The 22,534-nt window shown below is 40.9% G+C and overlaps 1 protein-coding gene across 2 annotated transcripts in view; it reads right to left on the bottom strand.

Annotated features, from left to right (window-relative positions):
• TEC (tec protein tyrosine kinase) overlaps positions 1-22,534 on the bottom strand; it is a 131,467-nt gene that overhangs the window by 14,614 nt on the left and 94,319 nt on the right. For both annotated transcript variants that reach the window (XM_003128960.6, XM_013978655.3), the window contains exons 3-11: positions 21,862-21,966; positions 18,728-18,809; positions 17,935-18,063; positions 14,372-14,418; positions 13,270-13,442; positions 11,070-11,135; positions 4,986-5,040; positions 1,903-1,982; positions 401-534 (exon numbers count right to left, since the gene is read on the bottom strand). In XM_003128960.6, the coding sequence (XP_003129008.1) occupies positions 401-534; positions 1,903-1,982; positions 4,986-5,040; positions 11,070-11,135; positions 13,270-13,442; positions 14,372-14,418; positions 17,935-18,063; positions 18,728-18,809; positions 21,862-21,966 (871 nt within the window). The remainder of the gene's footprint in view (positions 1-400; positions 535-1,902; positions 1,983-4,985; positions 5,041-11,069; positions 11,136-13,269; positions 13,443-14,371; positions 14,419-17,934; positions 18,064-18,727; positions 18,810-21,861; positions 21,967-22,534) is intronic.

The following is a 22,534-nucleotide window of genomic DNA, read 5'->3' on the forward strand; positions in this document are numbered from 1 at the left end:
TCAGATGCTGAGGGTGTTCAGATGTCAGATGTCCTGTAAGAGGTCCTGGTTAAACTGACTCAGCAGGGTTCTAGCGAAAACCGGATTTTACAGGAAAGTACACAGATGGATCGAGGAGACGGTTCACAATCTTTGTCAGTACCAAGGATATAAACCACAGAAATGTGAACATTTGCCATATACAGTAAGAATAACTCATGTCTTAAGGTCAAGACAGAGCTTCTTTCAAGTTATCATTTCTGATTTTTCTTTGTCTATACTATTTCCTTAATAGGCAATAATTTTAAATCACATTCTACAATTAACTACAATACTAACCTGCTCGAGGAAGAATTTATCACAATGCTAATCATTTTAATCACTACTTTCTATTTGAAACAGGTTGTAACAGCTTACTTACCTGCTGCATTGTGCTTATGATATTCGATAATCTCAGGAATTGAAGGAAACGCATGTTTTTCTGCCAGATAATACTTCTTTGGGGATGTCATTGTTTCTTTTATGTGGTAATGCCTGAAACCTGATGAACCTTCTCTGTAACAAAAATCAAAATGTGTTAGAAACAACGTAACTTCGCTCTTAAAGTGTTTTCCACATATGGTCCCCTCTATTCTCTGCACATATTTTCTTTTTCCCCACGTTCTTCTTAGCTTCGCCTTTCAAATTAGCAGATGGAAGTTATTAAATTGTCACTGATAACATACTTGGGCCCCCGCAGGCGACTGTGAAAGAGAACATTTACCAACTTCATTTACCAACAGTTAAAAGTCTCAAAATAACTATTAGCTGATGACTTCTTTTGGTCCCTGCTGTTGATGTAAACATGCAAATGTCTAGAGGACCTCGAAAAGTGAAGAAACGAGACTCAAAAAACATGTGCAAATTCTATTTTAGACACCTTTCTAGAACACAGTTCATCTCAAGTCATCTCTTGCTAAAAACCCTTTGAAGCAAATTCTTGCTGCTGTTAAGATAAAGCTCAGACTCTTTGACTTGGATGTGACCTGCCCTCCACTTTCATCTCGGCAGCTTCTCTCTCCTCCCCACCCCGACCCTGCCCCTCACATTCTACAAGCCAGCCACGATACACTTTCACCAGTTCACCAAATGCTCCCTTACTTCTGGGTCCAGGTGATTTCCTGTGTCAGAAACCCTCTTTCCCCTTCCTCCAACTTCCGCCCGCCTCACCCGTCGGGTCTCAGAGTGGATGTCACTAGGCAGCATTAATGCCTAACTCAAATGTGTCTGGGATATGTATCTCCCATCCTCACACACACACACACACACACACACACGCATGCACGCACGCATGCACGCACACACTCCTCCCCAGAGAGCACCTACATACATCATCACTGCCTGTTTGCTTGTCTGAAAGAAGCCCCGCTAACCTACTGCAGGGCTGGGTCAGTGTCTCCTCAGCTCATTATGATATCCTTGGTGTTTAGCACAGTGCAGAGTAATTATCTCCTGAATGTTGCTTAAGGCTCTGTAGCCATTCTCAACAAATACATACATATATATATGTATATATATATGTATGTATGTATATATATATATTCTCAACAAATATAAATATATATTTATATTTTATATACATAATATAATACTACATTCCATCACATCCTATAATACATAAATTATATTATATTATATTATATTATAATATACATATTAAAATACATATAAATATATATTTCCATATATATGGAAAACTATAAGGAAAATTACTAGATATTAATATAACAAGAGTATAGACTTTAGAAATCAAGTACAGATTTTTTAACGCCAAATCACAGTTTATCTTTTAAAATTTAGGAATCTATACAAGCTATATAAGAACTTCTTACAAAGCTCTGAATTTAAAATAAAAAGAGAATAAGAGAGACAGAGATTACTTACCCTCCAAACTTTGTATAAAGAGAGACCGTATACATGCCTGGTTGACTGGAATCCCTTACCATAAAACCACCTTCTTTATCCTAAAATTCAAGTTAAGGAAATTTTTTTTCAATTCAATAACAGATATCAATGCCCATAGAGAAGATCCCAAAACCCAATCTTATGATTTTGTGATTATGAGCCTTTGCCTAGAAAATCTGCTTTGGAAAAATCACAACTTACCAATAGGTAAGCCATACCCATGACTTTCTCCCATTCACGTGACCTTACACTCCTCATTACTGGGCCAAGGGACTAGTTCAAGAATGCACACTTGAAATTCCCCACAATCAAAATCTTCACACACACTAGTATGAGACATTTCAACAAAATATCTCTCAGGGCCCTGTCAGAACTAACAGACAAGAATTCCCTTCGTGGCTCGGTGGTTAACGAATCTGACTAGTATCCATGAGGACACAGGTTCAATCCCTGACCTTGCTCAGTGGGTTAAGGATCCAGTGTTGCCGTGAGCTGTGGTGTAGATCACAAATGAGGCTCAGATCCCAAGTTGCTGTGGCTGTGGTGTCGGCCAGTGGCTACAGCTCCAATTTGACCCCTAGCCTAGGAACCTCCACATGCCGTGGGTTCAGCCCTAAAAGGACTGGAAAAAAAAAAAAAAAAGAACTAACAGACAAGATTTTGCAATTCCTTATGTCCCGGCCATGGGGGGAAACAGTTACTAAAAAAAAAAAATGTATTTCTTAAGAACTGAGTTTCATTTCATACATTTTTCATGTTTGCTATAAGCTCTGAATTAATATCATCTTCTATCCACACAGTATTTTTCTGGTAAGTTCAGTGCTCTTTATAAAGAACATTTTAAAAAATCCTTAATTCCCCTGGAAATTGATGTTAAATATCACTCTTTACAAGAGAAGATATGGAGGCCAAAGACACTTAAGCAGAGAAAAGCACACTGCAACATCACTGAATGACCAAAAGATGAATCCCTAGCAGGCTGGAAGCCAAAGATCGAGAAACAGAACCTCAAACACGTCTCCACCAATAACCCCACAGTCAACATCTAGCCCTGAAAATGCTTTAAAATGCAAGTGTGTGTGTGTGTGTGTTTTGGCTGTGCCCACAGCATGCAAAAGTTCCTGGGCCAGGGATCAAACCTGAGCCACAGCAGTGACAATGCTGTATCCTTTAACTGCTAGGCTACCAGGGAACTCCTAAAAGGGCGTTTAACAGATGAAAATAAAATAAATTTTCTTCCTATTCCTAGGGAAGACAATGGCATGAAAGCCTCACAAATAAATCTGATCAGAACAATTAGCGACAATGATCATAACCGTTGATCAGTCAGTAAAACACATATTGATGGAAAACTTATTCTGCCTGAATATGTTCTAACATGTGGATTTACTCAGTGCCCAAAACAGTCCTGCAAAGCAGGTACCTTCAGTATCCCCTTACCTGCTTACAGGTAAGGAAATGGGACAGAGAATGGTTGGAAACATACCCCAGGCCAAATAGCTAGTAAGTAGCAGAGCCAAGACTTGGACCCCAGGCCTTCTAGCTACCACCTCTCAGTGTGGGGTCACCAGGGAGGCACGTAAGAATCCTGGGGAGTCGAGGATTTGAGTCAAGCAAAGTCACCTCGTATTGCTCTCTTAACATAAATTACAGAAATAAGTGCCCAACTAAATAGAACTCGACTGGGGGTAACAAGCAGGAGATTAAATGAGAAAGTACCGGTGTCACAGACTGGGAACTAAGACCAAATAGAATTACTAGATCCTGGGAATTCCCGTTGTTGCTCAGCAGAAATGAACCTGACTAGCATCCATGAGAACACAGGTTTGATCCCCAGCCTCACCCAGTGGGTTAAGGATTCAGCGTTGCCATGAGCTGTAGTGTAGGTTGCAGATGTGGCTCAGATCTGGTGTGGCCAGCAGCTGCAGCTCCAATTCAACCCCTAGCCTGGGAACTTGCATATGCCGCAGGCGTGGCCCTAAAAAGAAAAAAGAAAAAAAAAAAAAGATTAACTAGATCCTAAATGCAGAGAACTGTAGAGATCATATTCTAATCCAAACTCCCTGTTTTACAGGCGTGAGAAGCAGACTAGAAAAGTCACAGCTCGACTCGGGTGGGTCTCTTTTCCAGTTCCCTGGGTTCCCTCTACACTCGAATTCATCCTTTTTTACTTCATTTCCTTCTAAAGTGTAAGAATTTGAGCACATTTCTAAAGGCAACTAAATATTTTGTTAAAACATCATGTTTAAAAGACGGCACATAACATTGACATAAACTATTTAACAACTACCAACTCCAAGCAAAAGGAAAAAGCACATATAAGTACTAACATCAAGGTAGCAAATGATAAATCAGTGAAGAGAGTAGAGAAAATGTTACCCGTGTATAGCTATTACCTATGGTTATGGATTTGTTTTCCCCTCAAAATAGATACACTGGGGTCTTAACCTCAAGTATCCCAGAAGGTGACAGAGCTTCTATGGAGATTTTCAGAAGGAATCAAGTGAAAATGGGGTTACTAGGGTTGGCCCTAACCCAATATGACTGGACTCCACAGAAAAGGGAAATTTGGGAGTTCCCTGGTGGCTCAATGGAGTGAAGGATCTGATCTTCTCAATGCTGTGGCTCAGGGTCAATCCCTAACCTGGGAATTTCCATATGCAGTGGGGGTGGCCAAAAAAAGGGGGGGGGGGATTTGGACATGGAGCCAGACATGCACAGAGGGAAAAACACAGGGACAAAGGGAGAGAAGCCTGAAACAGACCCCTCTCTAACAGCCCCCAAAGGAGCCAAGCCTGCTGGCATCTGGATTTCAGGCTTCTAACCTCCAGAGCCATGACACAATAAACTCCATTGTTTAAGCCACCGGTTTGGGGTGGCTTTGTTACAGCAGCCCCAGGAAAATAACACACCAATCTCTACTCTGATTTAAAAAAAAAAAACCCAAACTTGTGGTTATTTTTTAGGCTTTCGAAACAGAAGTACGTGAAATTGCTAATCGGGGATTCATTACAATTCATCTGTGCTGAAACCAAACCCTCAAAACAAGTACAAACACTTACTTCACTTCTGAGGAGTTGCTCTGCTTTGCTTCTATTCATATTTCTGCAATACCATCTGAAAAGAAAAAAAAATAAATAAGTTTAAAGCCTAAGGTTTTCAAAATATTCCTTTTTTTTTTTTTAGGATTAGCAAGGTAATACCAGCCATCAAGAACAAATACAATAAATAAGAACATCATTCATAATCTCAACAACATAGAAACACACTATTAACATTTGTACTACCTACTTCCAGACTTTTTCTACCCATATTTTTATGAAGACACATATGCATGTCAATATTCTTTTTTTAAAAATTAAAGTGGGATCAAACTATACTTGCTATATTATAATCTGAGTTTTTCATATACTAGTACATGATAAACATCTTTTTGCAAAGCAATCTAGTTCTATGCATTATGGCCTGGATTGCCATAATTTAAGCTAGTCTTCATTATTTCACATAAAAATCATTTCCAATTTTTCACTATTATAACAGCAAGAATGAACTTTACCCCATAGGCTCGAATATGTAGGAAATGTCACTTTACATTATTGTCTTTAATTCAAGTTAAATCTCAAGCCCCCATCCCACCAAGAGGCAGCAGATTCATCTCAGGTCATTACAAAGGCTCCCCCATGAAGGTCCCAAGTGTTGAAAGAAACAGAGCAAATCAGAAGAGCTCATGGGTCTTCCAGACTTACTGGTTCTAGCACCACCCCAACCCCTGGCAGCCATTGGAAGGTCTATGGTGGAAAGTCCACCAAGGCCACTGGTTAAGCAGTGGCATCTGTGTTCCCACAGAGTCTGTGCCACCACTCTGTGCCAAGCCCCTGCATATCGGTGCCCTTTCTTTTTTTTTTTTTTTTTTTGTCTTTTTCTATTTCTTTGGGCTGCTCCTGTGGCATATGGAGGTTCCCAGGCTAGGGGTCGGATCGGAGCTGTAGCCGCCGACCTACACCAGAGCCACAGCAACGTGGGATCCGAGCGGCGTCTGCAACCTACACCACAGCTCACGGCAACGCTGGATCCTTAACCCACTGAGTGAGGCCAGGGATCAAACCCGCAACCCTATGGTTCCTAGTCGGATTCGTTAACCACTGCGCCACGATGGGAACTCCTCTTTTTTTTTTTATTTTTTATTTTATTTTTTTGGTGCACCTTCTTAACCCTTGGGACATCTTTCTTAAGGAAAGATGGATACTGCCATCTCCCACAGCATCCTCAGAGCACGCCCCTATCCCTACTGCCCCCAGACCAATCTCTCCATGGGATTAGAAGCAAGCTGGCCAATAAAGATGGACTCAGACTGTCAGCTTTATTTTTTTTATTATTTTTATTTTTTATTTTTTTGTCTTTTTAGGGCCGCACCCACAGCATATGGAGGTTCCCAGGTTAGGGGTCTAATCAACACTGTAGCTGCCAGCCTACACCACAGCCACAGCAAAGTGGGATCCGAGCCGTGTCTGCGACCTACACCACAGCTCACAGCAACACCGAATCCTTAATCCACTGAACGAGGCCAGGGACCAAACCTGCAACCTCATGGTTCTTGTCAGATTTGTTAACCACTGCGCCACAATGGGAACTCAAGACTGTCAGCTTTAATCTTGGGTTTTTGTTTGTTTTGTTTTATTTCAGATGGCCTTTAATGGGAGGCGAACCCTCTACCACAGTCACATTTCCTGAGGAGTCCAGTGTTATGAAACCAGCTTCTTTCCCACAGCACATGCTCTGGTCCTCTCCTCCCCCATCTGTGACCTGGGTGCAGGGGCGGAACCAGGGCACGGACCGCCCTGGGAGCTGCAGGCTGGCAGTCCTGAGCCGAACCTAGTGGACCCTGAGCCCCACCTGGGCCTCTAAACATGCAAGTTTTCCACCATTGCTTTAGCCGTTTATAAAAACAAACAAACACAAAAAAAAACAAACAGCAATGGCTTTTGGCCTAGCAAACACACAGGCTTTCCCTGACTGAGGAAGGGAAAAATACAAAGAACAAAATACAAGATCTTTGTTTGGTCTGGATTTTTTTACGCAGTTGTACTGGCCAAACACAAATTATAATCCCAATACCAGCTGATAACTGTTATTTTAATTGGACCCTGAAGTGATTAACCAGGTTTCAGGATTGTGGGTATTGAGATCTCACTGCTATGGTCCCCATTTTATAAACAGAGACCAAGTTTAACAAAGCTGCAGTTTTTTGGTTTTTTTTTTTTTTTTTTTTTTTTTTTTGTCTTTTGTCTTGTGTTTTTAGGGCTGCATACACAGCATGTGGGGTCGAATTAGAGCTACAGCTGCTGGCCTACACCGCAGCCACAGCAATGCAGGATCTCAGCCACGTCTGCGACATACACCACAGCTCATGGCAACGCCAGATCCTTAACCTACTAAGCAAGGCTAGGGATTGAACCTGCATCCTCATGGATACTAGCTGGGTTTGTTAACCACTAAGCCACAACGGGAACTCCAAAAGTGCAGTTCTGATCAATCAATCACTTTCTTTCTTTTACTTTTATTTTCTTTTCTGGCTGTATCTGTGGCATGCAGAAGTTCTCAGGTCAAGGACTGAACCCAAGCCACAGTGACAATGCTGAGTCCTTAACCATTAAGCCACCAGAGAACTCGCTGATGAATCAACTTCTGAATGCAGTTGAGAAATAAAATAAATAAGGACAACAGGATGGACTCTATCCCCAAATCCTTTTCACTGATACAAGCACTATCTGTCAGGATACCAAAAAACCATCATAAAAATTAATTAGGAGAGGTAACTGGAGCTCTCATTATACATTATAAACCAACAGGACCTGAAAGACTGAAGAAAAAAAAATCTATTAATAGCAGGTGATCCAAGCCCACATCTTCACAGTAAGAGTAAGGAATGGTGGTTTAGTCTCACGTTCACGTACAGCTAGACGGTGGCTCTCAAGAGGAGTTAGTTGTAAGATACTCAGAGAAAGAATAAGATCCTTTCCTCACTTGGTATATTCAAGCTCCTGGGAAGGGATAAAGCAAATAAGGGAAGAAGAGGAATCCATGGCACAAACCCTATTCTGAGTGGTCATTTTTATGGCTTTTGCAGGTTCCTCAGAAAGGATGCTCTCCCCTCTCTAGGAAATACACTCAGACCCTGAGGGGTAGGATACAGGAAGGAAAGAAGGAAGGCGGGAGAGACAAAGAGAAGATGAATCGACTTGTGCTATTTCCCAATGGTTCTCTGTGGCCTCTCTTGCTCTTCTACGATACTGACCACTGACCAAGGGGGAAAGACAAGAGCGGCTCTGCTGAATGCATCCTTCGGGAAGAAGACTCGCTGGGGTGAGATGGAGGGAGAACGTGGTGAGCAGGAGTGCTGTGGTCCAGATGCCAGCCCGTGTGCACCTCTCCTGAGCCCACCAGAGAAATGCCTGTTGGGGTCAGCTAGCCCCATGACGAAGGAACTATATACCTCTAGAAGGTAATGCCTCGATTTGCAGGTAATTTGTCATTCTGTTCTTAGCTATCAAAACCCTCATGTGGATGAGGCTTTCAGATTAGCTAGTCACTCCAAACACTCCAGAGGGACAGGACTTCAGAGCAGTGTCTGAACAGAGGGATAGAAGAGATTTGGGGACACTGAGTCCTTTCTGGAAAGAATGGATCCTGGCCAAACTTCCTAGGGAACGTGGGTTGGGCAAATCCTGAAAAGGAGACGTCAGGTGAAAATGAATGAAAACTAGAAACGAACCAACCAACCCATGAGCTACAAATCTTCACTGGTTCTCAATCTGGCCCCTGCCTCCTGGATCACTCACTCAAAGCCTCATTCTAGACACTTCCTGTTCTAAGGGGCCCTGCACTGTCACCTTCTCCCTTTATCATGGTTCCACCAAGGACATCTGACTGCTCCCCACACTGAGCCCACTTCTTTCCCAAAGCACTTGCTCTGGTCCTCCCCCCTTCACTGTGACCTGGGTCAGAACCAGGGTACTGCCCACCCTGGGAGCTGCAGGCTGGCAGTCCTGAGCCCCACCCAGTGGACCCTGAGCCCCGCTTGCTGGGACTCCTTCTGCTCCCAAAACACACAGCAGAAGGGCTCTCGACTGAGCAGCTAGCAAAAGACTTTTCAACCCTGGAGACGTTTAAGATGTGTTGTAGGATTGTTAGCAAAATCCCACATGAACCAGGAACCACGGAGCATGAAGCAACAAAAGAAGGGAGGTGGCGGGGGGTGGGAGTGGGGGTGCTCTGAGGGCAGCACTGAGAACAGGTACCCCCCCACCGCCCCCGTCACTCTCATCCAGCCAGGCCTGGCACCACACCCTATGGAATCCCCAACTCCTGGGCAGACCCCTGAGGGGACTCACATGGCCAAGTTCAAGTTCACTTAGTCACCCAGAGGTGGAGCCAGGCACCCATATGCACGGCAATGAATCACAAACTTCCTAAAACCCTTGTTTGTAATCCCTTGAGTCACAAGGGGAGTTCTCACATTGAGGTAAGGACTACCTAGTTTCCAAGCACCTCCGTCCTCAAATGACCAGTTAGTTCTCAGATCACTTTAAAATCAGGTCCACGTTTTCACTTGCTAGCCTCTTCCCAAATTCTAAGGATTTGCTATATTTTCCCAAAATGTATTTCAGGGCAGAAGCTACTTTAGTTACACATTTTTTACATCCTCACCTACTTTGAAAACAACTCTGAGGGGTCACACCACTGGCTGTTATGACTTCCGAAACTATTCACTCTTTTCCAGACGTTTAAGGTGCCCTCACATCACAGGAAGCGACATAGAGGAAATAGCTCTGTGTTGGTGGCAGTGGTGGTGACGGTGTTATTTTTAAAGAAGTGAATGGAGCATCAATACACCACCTCAGAATGACCACAAAAGAGCTTCTAAAACCTGGCCACACACTGCTAGTGAGCATTAGACAGTAGCCCCTTGCTTCCTCTGAAAAGTAACCTGACAGCACGCATTAGGATCTTAAGAAGTTCATAACTTTAGCCCAGTACACAGATTCTTAAAGATGTAGTTTACAGCAATACGTAGGAAGAGGTATCCCAGTACTTTGATGTCGTAAAGATGCCTAAACGAAATAATGGCACACAAAGAAGGAAATGATGGTATAAATTATTGCAGATCTATCCATGGGCCATATGCCTTGTTGTGCCTCCTAAGGCCCAGCATAGTGCCTGATGCCTGCTCAGGTCTCAGTAAGTAGCTAAAGACTTTAGGGCTGAATAAAATACAGTGCAGTTATGAAAGTATTTTTAAAGAATATTTAATGGCATGAGGAAATACACTCAGAATATACTGCTAAGTGAATTAAATAGGATATGAAACAGTATATAAAGCATAATTCTGTTTTTTGTTTTTGCTTTTTAGGGGCATATTCGCAGCATGTGGAAGTTCCCAGGCTAAGGGTCGAATCGAAGCTGTAGCTGCTGGCTTATACCACAGCCACAGCAATGCCAGATCCAAACCGCATCTGCAACCTACACCACAGCTCATGGCAATGTCAGATCCTTAAGCCACTGAGCGAGGCCAGGGGTCGAACCTGCCACCTCATGGTTCCTAGTCAGATTCGTTTCCACTGCACTGCAACAGGAACTCCTATTCTATTTTTTTAAATAGTAAAAAAAGATTGAAAGAAATACAGCTGACAGAATCAACTCTAGTTAATTTATGAATAATTTCTCTTATTAATATTTTTCATATTTTCAAACAATTTTAAAACAGTAATCAGTCATGTGTTATTACTGTAATTAGAAAAAAAGAAACAATCAATTTTTTTAACGGCCACCCAGAAAGTGTATTCTAATTTCTAGAATGAATGAATAATGATCTGTATATCAAAGGCATAAGCTGCAATTTGTTTAAAACCAGTTCAATTGTATTCGCTTCCGTAACTCTATTCACACCTAGCACCTTCAGGTAAAGTGTATTGTACAAACTAATTCTCACATCTTTTACCACCCCAGACCACTGAGTTAAGGATAAGGTTGTATCACCTTTTAAAGAAAATGAAAGATTACCACTGATCTCCAAAATGTCTTACATAATCAGGAAAATAAAAACATTTTTTTGATTCTCCACATTCACCAAATAACCTTTTACTTACTCATATTGATCTAAGTTGTTGGATTTCTTTTCTGTCACATAATTACTTGGGATATATCCTTCACTCCTACAAATAAGAAAAATACATTAGGTAAACTGAAATTATTTTACTGAGAGCTTATTAAAAGAAAAATCACTGCCTTTCTGAAATAAAGTATAATATCACCTAAAGCTTATAAGAAAGACTGGCTGATCCCCAATAATTTAATATATCCATAGCATTTGATACTTTGCAAAGTATTTCCTCATTTGATCCTACAAAAAATCTGAGACAGGCAGGCATTATTGTGCTCACTGTGTAGTGAGGAAACCAAAGCTTAGAAAGGTTAAGAGACTTTCTCAAGGTCTCAGAGCCAACCAGCATCAGGGCCAGAACTCGGACTTTGAACTTGTGACTAAGTTCAGAGCCCTTCCTAATAGTCTATGATGCTTTTCTTGAATTTACAATTTCTCGGGATGTTTTAAAGAAAACACTACTGCAGAAAAGTTGAAGTGTGGGGTAAAAATACCCATCACTCCAATACCCCAACAGTCTTTGCAGTACATTGTTTCAGAGAGGGTAACCTCTGACTTCTACATCAGTGTCACCAGGAACACTTGTTAAAAAGGCAAATGCCAGGGTCATGCCCCAAGAGATCTGAATTGAGAAGGCCTATGTGGGGCCAAGGAATTTTTGGTTTTACCCCAAATGAGTCCTATGCCCATTAGAGTTTAAGGAGCCCTCATAGTAGGTAGAATCTTGGTTGGAGCCAAGAATTTTAGCATAAAGGAGATAAATGTACCAAATTTCTAAGTTGAGTAAAAACCCTGTAATCTTAAATTAGAATTTGAACTATTAGTAAGAACTCATAATACACGCACACACACACACACACACACACACACAGCGAGTGCATATATATAGCTCTACTGCACTGAGAAAGGCCCAGAAGCAAGGACAATACAGCAGCAATTAGAATCCTAGCATCCCTACTGTTGTCTCTAAATAATATTTCTAACCAAAAAGGAGCCAGTACTCCTTGGCAAAATGGAAAATTGCAAGTTTGGCCAGGAAAAATACAGGAGGAACTTGAGCCATTTTATTTTATTTAGAAAGCAGGGAAGCCGAGAAAGAAGGATAAAAGGGGTCCCCAATCAAAAATAGCTACTACTTATCCCTGCAATTTCTTAAGATGGGGATTTATTCCCCTAAGATCCTTACATACTGGAATTATACTCTATAAATGATATTGAAATGTTGAACCAAATTAGCATGTAGAATCATTTCTATTTTGATAAAAATTTCATATAACATCCTAAAAAAAAAAAAAAAAGCTACCACTGACCCAAGATAGAATGATTCAACCAAAAAGAATAATGACTGCAACTGACTAAAACCAAATCTATGAGCATCCATAGTAACACATTAAAAATTTACTGGTTACCACAGTTGTCAATAGAGAAAGCTCAGTCATCAATTCGTTATTCTAAACAATGGTAAAAGGAAAGAATCCAAAATTTATCTTGCCTTTCCTTCATGAACTAAAATAAACTGATTCATGAGGCAGTTCTTTAGAGAATCAACACATGCAGGTGGCATGGCAGAATTAGAAAATCACCATTTTGCAGCCCCTAATGAAATCATGGATTTAAGCAATAATCATCACGGATGCCAAAATCATTAGGTGAAGAACTTTATGATGGAGGAATAAGGTTGACACCTGAAGCACTGAGTAACCTTGGCATCATTACAAGTGGGACAACCAGATACTGACTTAATGTGATCAAGCCTATAGATTACAGTCTATAGGAAATACGGAACAAAGATACACATTGCAGGACATCGTGTGGAAGCAATTAGCTTCATCTAGATTGTGGCTCATTTCATAGGGTAAATGATCTGGTTCCATCAATAAATCTCAGGAGGGAAAAATGTAAAATTTAATTTCTCCCTAGAGTGAAATAACCCAATTTAAATATGTAATGGATGAGAAAGAGACCAGTGGAATGGATTCGAATTTCTAGAAAGAAGTGGTTGATCCATTTACATTTACTGAGTAGGTACTAAGAATACAGTGTGTTATGGCAGAGTAATAATGTGTGCTTTCACTTACGGCTGCTGAACCCGATCTCATGACACAGCAGTCACAGTACTGAACTCTCACTCAGTATTGAACTCTGGGCCATCCACTGTGTACCATCCACAGAGAGGGAATACTCACCCATATTTATCTCTTGCTCTCCACCAGTGAACATCATTCTTTTCTAGGATGATATACTCCTGGCCTCTCTCTAATCTGAGATCATGTGCTTCCGTTGCTTGGAAGTCATACATGGCTACCACGATTTCTTCACTATTATCTTCTTCGGGCGGAATTGGTGGGGGAGGCCTTCGCTAAGGATAGGAGATACCATGTGAGAGTTTAGTCTTCTGTTTGAAATCGGATGCGAGGTAAAACACTAACTGATACGCACATCACCAGAGAATCGAGTCTAAGACAATCTGGTGAATCCCGCCCCCCCCCCATGAGTTAGATGATGTTGATGCTACTGGGCTGCTCATGGGTTTCAGAATATAGGACAAGGGCAAAAGCTGTCTTTAAACATCAGGAGGCTTCTGCTCAGTGTCAGGGCAGGTTTTCCAGGGAGAGGCAAGGGTAACATGTGACTACAAACTGGGAGGACTCAAGGCAACCCCAGCATTTAATGGCCAGAGCTGGGGAAAGGGGCACTATGGCATAGTCTTGCATCAGGTCTCCTCCTGCACAAAGGGATTTTCACTTCTTTGCACCTACTATGTGCAAGGTACACTCTTAGTACCTAGCACACTTTTTCTCATTTACTCTCAATTCCGATCCCATGAGGTAGAGTATGCAACTCTCACTTTACAACGGAAAAAACAGTGGTTTAAGTAACCTACCCAAAGTCACTCATATCAGATTTACATTGGACCAGCTTCTCTCTGAGTCCAAAGCACATGTGTTTTCCACGATAGCTCACTATTCAAAGGGACATCATTAAATCACTGACTGCACTCCCTTGTCATAATACTGTGGTCTTAAGATTGAAATATTCCTTTAAAGTCCCACACATCTTATGCAACTCTTGAATCTAAGATACAAGCAAACTGTCAGATGATAAGAGGGCCCCCAATGATAATATCTGATTCAATTAAATGATATAGTTTGACATCAAGATAAAAATCAAGTAAGCCACAGTCTATCCATTTCTGATACGATCTTTGCAGAGGGGCAGCATCACACAAATGAATATAAATGTTCTTAATCAACTGCAAATGCTTCTGAACATTAAAGACCACTTTACCTTCTTTTTTTCTGGTGCTGGTGCTGGAGGTAGTGCTTTTCTTATACCTGAAAATAATAATTAAGATCAAAAAATGTCAAAACGCCACCTACCAATAATTGAAAGTCTTAGGGAAAAGTAAATGTGAACCCAAAACAAGAGGTCCACGTTGCACTATTTTCGAACAGAATCTTTTTTTTCCTTTTTTTTTTTTTTTTTCTTTTTGCTTTTTAGGGCTGTACCCATGGCATATGGAAGTTCCCAGGCTAAGGGTGGAATCAGAATTGCAGCTGTTGGCCTATACCACAGCCATAGTAACACCGGATCCAAGTCACATCTGCAACCTACACCACAGCTCACAGCAATGCTGGATCCTTAACCCACTGAGCAAGGCTGGGGATCAAAGTGTTATCCTCATGGATACTAGTTGGATTTGTTTCCACTGCACCACAATGGGAACTCCCCAGAATCTTAAAATACTACTAAAATCGGTTTGTATTTCTGCCTTCTTGAACAGATTATAAATACCATAGGGACTGAGGCCATGTCTTATTCATTACAAACAAATGGGACTACATCAAACCAAAGAGCTTCTGCTACGTAAAGGAAACCATCGACAAAATGAAAAGACAGCCTATAGAAAGGGAGAAAATGTTTGCAAACCTTATCTATATCTGATAAGAGGTTAATATCCAAAATATACAAGGAACTTGTACAACTCAACAGTAAAACAAACAACTCAAAAAAGGACAAAGGACCTAAACACACGCTTTTTAAAAGAAGACGTACAGATGGCCAACAGGTACATTAAAAAGTGCTCGACATCACTAATCACAGGGAAATGCAAATCAAAACCACAAAAAGATATCACCTCATTTGTATTAGGATGATGCTTATAAAAAACACACATGATAACAAATGCCAGTGAGCATGTGGAGAAAAGGGAACCCTTGTTCAGTGTTGGTAGGAATGTAAATTGGTGCAACCACTACATAAAATAATAGGGAGGTTCCTCTAAAAATTAAAAATAGAACCACCGTATGATTTAGCAATGTCTGGGTATACACAAAATGGAAGTGAAATCAGTACCTTAAAGAGCTATCTACAATCCCATGTTCACTGCAGCACTCTTCACAATAGCCAAGGTATGGACACAACCTACGCGTCCATCAACAGATAAACAGAGAAGATGCAGTACATATATACAACAGAATACTAGCCTTAGAAAAAGAAGGAAATAATTCAAAAAGATACATGTACCCCAAAATTCATTGCAATGCTATTTACAAGAGCCAAGACATGGAAGCAACCTAAATGTCCATCAACAGAGAAATGGATAAAGAAGATGTGGTACATATATACTACAGAATATTATTCAGCCATAAAAAAGAAAGAAATAATGCCATTTGCAGCAACATGGATGGACCTAGAAACCATCAGACTAAATGAAGTTAGTCAGACAGTAAAAGACAAACATCAAATGATATCACCTATATGTGGAATCTTTAAAAAAGGATACAAATGAGGGCGTTTCCATCGTGGCTCAATGGTTAACGAAACTACCTAGTATACATGAGGACTTGGGTTTGAGCCCTGGCCTCTCTCAATGGGTTAAGAATCTGGTGTTGCTGTGAGCTGTGGTGCAGATCGCAGACGAGGCTCGGGTCCCAAGTTGCTGTGGCTGTGGCGTAGGCCAGTGGCTACAGTTCCAATTCGACCCTTAGCCTGGGAACCTCCATATGCCTTGGGTGCAGCCCTAAAAACGGGCCAAAACAAACAAACAAAAAAAAGATACAAGTGAACTTATTTGCAGAACAGAAAGAGATGTACAGACTTTGAAAAACTTATGGTTATCAAAGAGAACAGGTTGGGGGGTGGGAGGGATGGACTGGGGGTTTGGGATGGGCATAGGCACACTGAGGTCTATGGAATGATTAGCCAACGGGGACCTGTTGCATGGCCCAGAGAACTCTAGCCAGTATTCTGTGATAATCTATGCGGGAAAAGAATCTGAGAGAGAATGGATATGTGTATATGTATAGAACTGGGTCACTTTGTTGTACAGCAGAAGTGAAGTGTTGTATGCTTCACTTTATAAATTAACTATACTTCAATAAAACTTTAAAAAATTAAAAATAAAATAAAAGCAGGAGTTCCCATTGTGGTGCAGCGGTTAATGAATCCGACTAGGAACCATGAGGTTGCAGGTTTGATCCCTGCCCTTGCTCAGTGGGTTAAGGAGCCGGCGTTGCCGTGAGCTGTGGTGTAGGTTGCAGATGCGGCTCAGATCCCGAGTTGCTGTGGCTCTAGCGTAGGCCGGCGGCTATGGCTCTGATTAGAACCCTAGCCTGGGAACCTCCATATGCCGTGGGAGTGGCCCAAAGAAATAGCAAAAAATAAAATAAAATAAAATAAAATAAAAGCAGCTTCTACCCTAAAAGAAGAAGAGGAAGAAAGAGAAGAAGAGGAAAGAGGATGTGGTACATATATACAATGGAATACTACTCAGCCTTAGAAAAGGGAAATCCTGTTGTTTGCCACAACATGGATGAAGTTGGAGAGCATCATGCTAAGTGAAATAAGCCAGAGGGAGAAGGACAGATGCCGTATGGTATCACTTAGAAGCATAACCTTAAAAAAAAAAACTCAAATTCATAGAAACAGAGAATAGAAAAACGGTTGCCAAGGGCTGGGGTAAGAGAAATAGAAATGTCAGCAAACAGGTACAAACTTTCAGTTGTAAGATGAACAGCATAGGTTAATTATAACTCAATTCAAACTATATATAGCAGGAAAAAAAAAGATAAATAAGATCTGAGGATCGAACGTATAATGTGGTGACCACAGCTGCTAAATAACACTGCTCTGTATAACTGAGTTTTTCAAGACAGAAAAACTTAAATGTTCCCATATACAGATACACACACACAAGATAAACATGCAAGGTGACAGATGTATGAATTAACTCAATGGGAGGAATCCTTTCCAATGGGTAAGTATATCCAACCATCTCACTGTAAAATTTAAGGATCTTAAAATTTTATCAACTACCTTAGTAAAACCAAAAAAAAAAAAGAAGTAGAAGAAGAGAAAAGCTGCTGATGATGTCACATTAGGGCCATGCTTTAAATACAGTGCTTTTTTTTTTTCTTCTCCATTATGATTTATTACAGGATATTGAACAATGTTCCCTGTGCGATACTGAAGGACCTTATTGTTTATCCATTCTATATATAATAGTTTGCCTCTGCTAATCCCCAACTCCGACTCCATCCCTCCCCGCTCCCCTCTCCCTTGGCAACCACAAATCTGTTCTCCATGTCTGTGAGTCTAATACAGTCACTTTTAGCAGGCTTTCATGTTGTCATAAATCAGATCGCTCTTCTGATTCCATGAGATGGCCCCACCGCTAACGAACTAAAATTATTCTCACAAAATGCACCTACCCTACATTTACCCTGTGCTACAAAGTGTGAAGGCCATACTGAGCCACCATCAAAATCAAAACCATGTCCCTTTCTCGCTATACCAATACCATAGACAGCCTGAGCACACTATAATTACAGAATAAAATGAATACTTACTACTCTCAAAAAGATTATATTTTTCACATCCAGGAGCTAGTTTTTCAGTTTGTCTGCAACACTGATAGCATCCGTCTGCCCAAAATTTAGGATGATACTTAATCATAATATTATTGTTGTTCTTTATTTCTGTAATTCATAGACACATTAAATGATTAGTGAAATAAAAGAGATGACAGTGTTTTGTTCAGTAACACCGCTGGTCATTTTTTCTTTCTCAGATATCATGTTTACCATCAGGATACCCTCATAACATCATCTAACTCAGCATTCAGAGAATCCACATGGTTTTCTTTCACTTCCTTTTTTCGGCGAGGCACCCTTGTTGGCAGAAGTGACCTCTGCTACACCATGATGGATAAACACTAAAGGCAGCCCACCACCATCTCGCTCTGCAGAAGAAGCGACGGGGATGGTGTGGGACAAATCACCAACTAACACACTTTATGCACAAGTCAATTCATCCACATCAGATGCTGATTAGACAGGCAATTTCTTAGAAAAGATCAAACCCTGTTATCATAGAAGCCCAGTGTTTAGTCATCTCCAAATGTATTACACATTAAATGAGAGCATGTTTTTCTTAGAAACTATGTATGCGCTACTTGAAGGAACCAGATTATAAAACAGAAGTTATCTTCAATATGTGGCACTTACAGCGACACAACGTCCTTAGAGAAACGTTTATTGTAGATTGAGTTTATAAATGTAAGATATACTAACTGTATTTATGTTTCAGCAAGAACAATTTGAAATTGTGTATAGATTAATACTTCACTATACAAGTTTTTACCTTCTTTTAACTTCTTCACCCATCGGTCCCTGCTTTGTGCACTAGGTGCAAAAATGTAAAGTGTATTAGCATCATGCACCACCTGAAATAAAACAAAAGATGGAACAGGTGAGAAATGCTTAGCCACAGCACTTCTGCCTGGCACAGAGCCCTTGAGCTCTAAAAGACTGAGCAGAAGTCAACTACTTGCAATTCAAAGAAGCGAGATTCCCTTCTTAGAAAAGCACATTCATTTCTTAATGTCTACACTGGGATACACAGTTTGCAAAGGACTGTGATTTTACAGAAGAAAAAATTATATACAGAGGCCAGGATGCTTTGCCAATCTCATTATTTCTTATGATCTAATTAACTAAAGCTCCTTAAGTAAACTTGGTGTAGCAGGGATTATTCCAACCTGAATAACATTTTAGATGAAAGGACTGGTCTTTCAACATCACTCCTCTACCTTCCTTTTGCCACTGTAAATAACTGCAGCAGCCAGCTTTATTCAGCACTGACTAGCCCAACTCTATACTATGTGCTTTGCAGACATTACTGAATGAATCCTACCATCAAGGCATCAGTGTTTCCATTTTACAGAGGAGGAGACTGAGGCCGATCCACAGACCCTCCACTCCTACATGACTCCCGCAGGCACCATTCACTCAGGAGGCACTGCAAATGGTGCCCCGACTTCACCTGCCCATCGGCATCTGGCTGCACATCCAGAAAGCCAGGATCCTGGCTCCAGGGCCCCACCTTTCAACCACAGTACTCCTCTTAGAAATTAGATAGTCTTATTCTTTTCCTTTTTAAGTTTTTTTTTAATTATAGTTGATTTACAATGTTCTGTCAATTTCTGCTGTACAACAAAGTGACCCAACCATCCATCCATATATATATATATGTATATCTATATATGCATACACATATATACACATATATACACACACACATTGTTTTTCTCACATTATACGCCATCATGTCCCATCACAAGTGGCTAGGTATATAGTTCCCCATGCTATACAGCAGGATCTCATTGCTTATCCACTCTAGGCAATCTTATTCTTACTATTTTTAATATTAATTATACAATTAAGCATGGGAAACTAATCCAAGAATTTTGTCTCAGATCTGTCACTTTACCCTCAATGGTTGATCACAAGGCAGAAACACTTTGATGTTTCTAAACACTTTGATGTGACTAAAAAGGTTTCTAGCTTGAAACCTCCCTTTACCACGTCAACAACCACAAGATTGAACACAAATAGCTCTCTCATGGATAAATGGCTGTTCCCGACCATATTCAATAGATAATCCCTTCCCTTTTTTTTTTTTTTTCTTTTTAGAGCCGCACCCACAACATATGGAGGTTCCCAGGCTAGGGGCTGAATCGGAACTGCAGCCTCTGGCCTACGCCACAGCCACAGCAATGCCAGATCCAAACCACATCTGCAAGCTACACTGCAGCCTGAGGCAACACCGGATCCTTAACCCGCTGAACGAGGCCTGGGATCGAACCCACATCCTCATGGAGACAATGCCAGGTCCTTAACCTGCTGAGTGCCAATAGGAACTCCCCCCACTTATTTTAATCAAATAAATGCAGTTGCCAGCACAGAACAAACACTACTATATTCTACTCATTGATTAATTCATCCAACTAGCACTTTGCTGGGACTACATAAGATACAAAAATACTTGAATGAAATACTTTATTACAAGACAGAAAGTGAGACATGATAGAGAGGTAAAGATAAAGAGTTAAGAAGGATGTCGGGGTGTATGTACCTCATTTGGCTCGTGATTTTCACAACTGTGATACTGTGGTTTACAAAAAGATGTATCTATTTGGTCTCTGTCCTGGTTCTTGGCACAGAGTTCCTAAGCCCTTGGGATTTCCTGTGCTGAGAATGACAAAGGTGTCTTCTATTCTGCTAATGAAGTGACATTTGAGAACATCTAGAAACAGAGGCCTGTTGCCAATGAAGCCAACCCTGGGATGAGAAGATTGGAACTTTCAGTCTCACTACCCTTCACCTCCAGGAAGGGAAGAAGAGCTGCAGACTGAGTTCAATCATCAATGGCCAATGATGCAATCGATCGTGCCTATGTAATGAAGACTCTCTGAAATCCCCAGAAGGAGAGGGTTCTGAGAGCCTCTGGGTTGGTGAACCCATGGAGATGTCCACAGAGAGATAAACAGATAAAGACTATATCTATATCTATCTATCTATCTATCTATCTATATACATATACAGGGATTTTGTTCAACTTTAAAAAAGAAGAAAATCCTGCCATGTGTGACAACATGGATGAATCTGAAGGACATCATGCGAAGTGAGATAAACCAAATACAGAAAGATAAACATTGCATGATCTTAGACATGGAATTTTAAACAAACTCAGAGAAGCGGAGAGCAAAAAAATGTGGCTGCCAGGTGCAGGTAGGAGGGGGAAATGGGGAGATGCTGGTCAAAAGGTACAATGTTTTAGTGATGGGAGATGCATGAGCTCTAGAGATCTAAAGAACAGCACGCCGGAGTGCCTGTTGTGGCTCAGTGGTAACAAACCTGACAAGGATCCATAAGGTCGTGGGTTCAAGCCCTGGCCTTGCTCAGTGGGTTAAGGACCCAGCATTGCCATAGGTGTGGTATAGGTCGCAGACATGGCTCAGATCTGGCATTGCTGTGGCTGTGACCCCTAGTCTGGGAACTTTCAGATGCCATGGGTGTGGCCCTAAAAAAGACAAAAAATAAAAAATAAAACAATTAAGCACAGCATGCTGACTAGAGTTAACAATACTGTACCGGTGAAATTTGCTAAGAAAGTGAATCTCAAGTGTTCTCACCACTGCCCCCACCAAAAAACAGGAAAAAAAAAAAAAAAAAAAGGAAGAAAGAAAATGGTAAACTATGTGAAGTGATGGATATGTTAATTGGCTTAATGGTGGCAATCACTTCTCAATGTCTACATAAATCAAAACTTCAAAGTATATACCATAAATATATAAAATTCTTATGTGTCAATTATACTTCGACAAAGCTGAAGGAAAGCAACCAACAAAGCAATGACAGGAAACGCTGCTGTCAAAGAGTAAAGCACGACTAAAAGCCCAGAATTTTACTGTCATAAAAAATATGCCAGCTCACCTGAAATGGATATTTATTTTGACAGGGAATAACACCATCATCATTCTTCACTATTTCCACACACTTGATTTTTGACACATCAATAAATCCCTTTCTGTACTTTTTCTGTTAAAAGAAAAAAAAGGGAGGGAGGAGAACCATTACAATCACAAGCTAAAGGATAAAGTGTTAAGAATAATATTTGTTTTAAAAAATCACCAGTGGAAAACATTACACTTTCCTTAATAATTATCTAAATCATGTCTCCTCTCATTGTTAAAATCATTCAAAATGCTAACACCATGATGAATGTAATCAAAGGAATTAGGTCTTGGGGTTCCCTCTGGTGCAGTGGGTTAAGGATCCAGCATCACTGCAGCAGCTCAGGTCACTGCTCTGGCATGGATTTGATCCTTGGCCCTGGAACTTCCACATGCCTCAGGTATGGCAAAAAAAAAAAAAAAAAATCAAGTCCTTTAAGCCGCACTTGCGGCATATGGAGGTTCCCAGGCTAGGGGTCCAATGGAAGCTGTAGCCACTGGCCTACACCACAAGACATGCAATGCCAGATCCAAGCTGCGTCTGCAACCTACACCACAGCTCATGGCAACACCGATCCTTAACCCACTGAGCGAGGGCAGGGTTTGAACCCTCAACCTCATGGTTCCTAGTCAGATTCTTTTCTGCTGCGCCA

Source organism: Sus scrofa, chromosome 8 (assembly GCF_054392235.1).
Source record: "Sus scrofa isolate SSC_HxYL_T2T_F1_AM1 chromosome 8, Sscrofa_HxYL_maternal_Yorkshire_Landrace_v2.0, whole genome shotgun sequence".
Classification (NCBI taxonomy): Eukaryota; Metazoa; Chordata; class Mammalia; order Artiodactyla; family Suidae; genus Sus; species Sus scrofa.